Source organism: Bubalus bubalis, chromosome 15 (genome assembly GCF_019923935.1).
Source record: "Bubalus bubalis isolate 160015118507 breed Murrah chromosome 15, NDDB_SH_1, whole genome shotgun sequence".
Lineage (NCBI taxonomy): Eukaryota > Metazoa > Chordata > Mammalia > Artiodactyla > Bovidae > Bubalus > Bubalus bubalis.
The window spans coordinates 12,260,041-12,262,326 of record NC_059171.1 but is presented as its reverse complement, the minus strand read 5'-3'; the positions used below and the strand labels follow the sequence as shown (position 1 = coordinate 12,262,326).

Below are 2,286 nucleotides of genomic sequence, written 5' to 3'. Positions count from 1 at the left end.
TTAAAAGTAGTAAAACCATCTATATCATGATAAATAGTTAAGGGATACACACACAAAATGTAAAACATGACGTCAAAAAATAAATGTGAGTGCAAGGGGAATAGTAGAACACATTTAAACTTAAGAGAGCAGCAATTTAAAATAATTTGATACACACACATAAACATATCCACAAACCAAAAACCTATGATACATACACACACACACAAAAGAGAAAGGAATTCAAACAATATTAAAGATAGTCATCAAGTCACAACAGAAGAGAGCAAAAGAAGATAGGAATAAAAAGGAACTACAAAAACAATAAGAAAACAATTAACAAAATGGCAATAAATACATACCCATCAATAATTACTTTAAATGTAAATGGACTAAGTGCTCCAAGTGAAATAATATAGTGACTGCTTACAGGAGACTGACTTCATATCTAAAGACACACAGGGAGAGAGTCTCAGCCTCGCCGCTGCCGCCCAGAGACTGCTGAGCCCCGTCCGTCCGCCTCCACCTACTCCGGACACAGAACATCCAGTCATGGATAAAAACGAGCTGGTACAGAAGGCCAAACTGGCCGAGCAGGCTGAGCGATATGATGACATGGCAGCCTGCATGAAGTCTGTAACTGAGCAAGGAGCTGAATTATCCAACGAGGAGAGGAATCTTCTCTCAGTTGCTTATAAAAATGTTGTAGGAGCCCGTAGGTCATCTTGGAGGGTCGTCTCCAGTATTGAGCAAAAGACAGAAGGTGCTGAGAAAAAACAGCAGATGGCTCGAGAATACAGAGAGAAAATAGAGACCGAGCTAAGAGATATCTGCAATGATGTACTGTCTCTTTTGGAAAAGTTCTTGATCCCCAACGCTTCACAAGCAGAGAGCAAAGTCTTCTATTTGAAAACGAAAGGAGACTACTACTGCTACTTGGCTGAGGTTGCAGCTGGTGATGACAAGAAAGGGATTGTGGATCAGTCGCAGCAAGCATACCAAGAAGCTTTTGAAATCAGCAAAAAGGAAATGCAACCAACACATCCTATCAGACTGGGTCTGGCCCTTAACTTCTCTGTGTTCTACTATGAGATTCTGAACTCCCCTGAGAAAGCCTGCTCTCTTGCAAAGACAGCATTTGATGAAGCCATTGCTGAACTTGATACATTAAGTGAAGAGTCATACAAAGACAGCACGCTAATAATGCAGTTACTGAGAGATAACTTGACATTGTGGACATCGGATACCCAAGGAGGCGAAGCTGAAGCAGGAGAAGGAGGGGAAAATTAACCTGCCTTCCAACTTTTGTCTGCCTCATTCTAAAATTTACACAGTAGACCATTTGTCATCCATGCTGTCCCACAAATAGTTTTTTGTTTACGATTTATGACAGGTTTATGTTACTTCTATTTGAATTTCTATATTTCCCATGTGGTTTTTATGTTTAATATTAGGGGAGTAGAGCCAGTTAACATTTAGGGAGTTATCTGTTTTCATCTTGAGGTGGCCAATATGGGGATGTGGAATTTTTATACAAGTTATAAATGTTTGGCATAGTACTTCTGGTACATTGTGGCTTCACAAGGGCCAGTGTTAAAACTGCTTCCATGTCTAAGCAAAGAAAACTGCCTGCATATTGGTATGTCCTGGTGGGGAATAAAAGGGATAATTGGTTCCAATCACAGGTGTAGTTGTGGGTACTTTTTAGGTTTGGAGCATTTACAAAGCTGTAGTAGAAATGGATATCCCATGGATATTGCATGTTAAACCATGTGTTATCTGTGGAATACTCAGACTCAGTGTGCACACCGTTGACTGCAGCTATAGAAGTGTTCCTTTAGTTGTGACCCAATTTACTCTGGATAAGGGCAGAAACGGTTCACATTCCATTATTTGTAAAGTTACCTGCTGTTTGCTTTCATTATTTTTGCTACACTCATTTTATTTGTATTTAAATGTTTTAGGCAACCTAAGAACAAATGTACAAGTAAAGATGCAGTAAAAATGAATTGCTTGATATTCATTACTTCATGTATATCAAGCACAGCAGTAAAACAAAAACCCATGTATTTAACTTTTTTTAGTTTTTTTTTTTTTTTTTTGCTTTTGTGATTTTTTTTTTTTTTTTGATACTTGCCTAACATGCATGTGCTGTAAAAAATAGTTAACAGGGAAATAACTTGAGATGATGGCTAGCTTTGTTTAATGTCTTATGAGATTTTCATGAACAATCCAAGCATAATTGTTAAGAACACGTGTATTAAGTTCATGTAAGTGGAATAAAAGTTTTATGAATGAAAAAAAAAA

General features: G+C 37.7%; 1 protein-coding gene across 1 annotated transcript; it reads left to right on the top strand.

Annotated features, from left to right (window-relative positions):
• Positions 1-429: 429 nt before the first annotated feature.
• On the top strand, positions 430-2,049 carry LOC102396050 (14-3-3 protein zeta/delta-like). Its single transcript, XM_044928537.1, has one exon. The coding sequence runs from the start codon at positions 532-534 to the stop codon at positions 1,267-1,269; it is 738 nt and encodes a 245-aa protein (XP_044784472.1). The 5' UTR covers positions 430-531; the 3' UTR covers positions 1,270-2,049.
• The last annotated feature ends 237 nt before the right edge of the window (positions 2,050-2,286 follow it).

Excerpts from the sequence above, each read along its gene's own strand:
- LOC102396050 (XM_044928537.1), top strand. The coding sequence starts at position 532 with ATGGATAAAAACGAGCTGGTACAGAAGGCCAAACTGGCCGAGCAGGCT.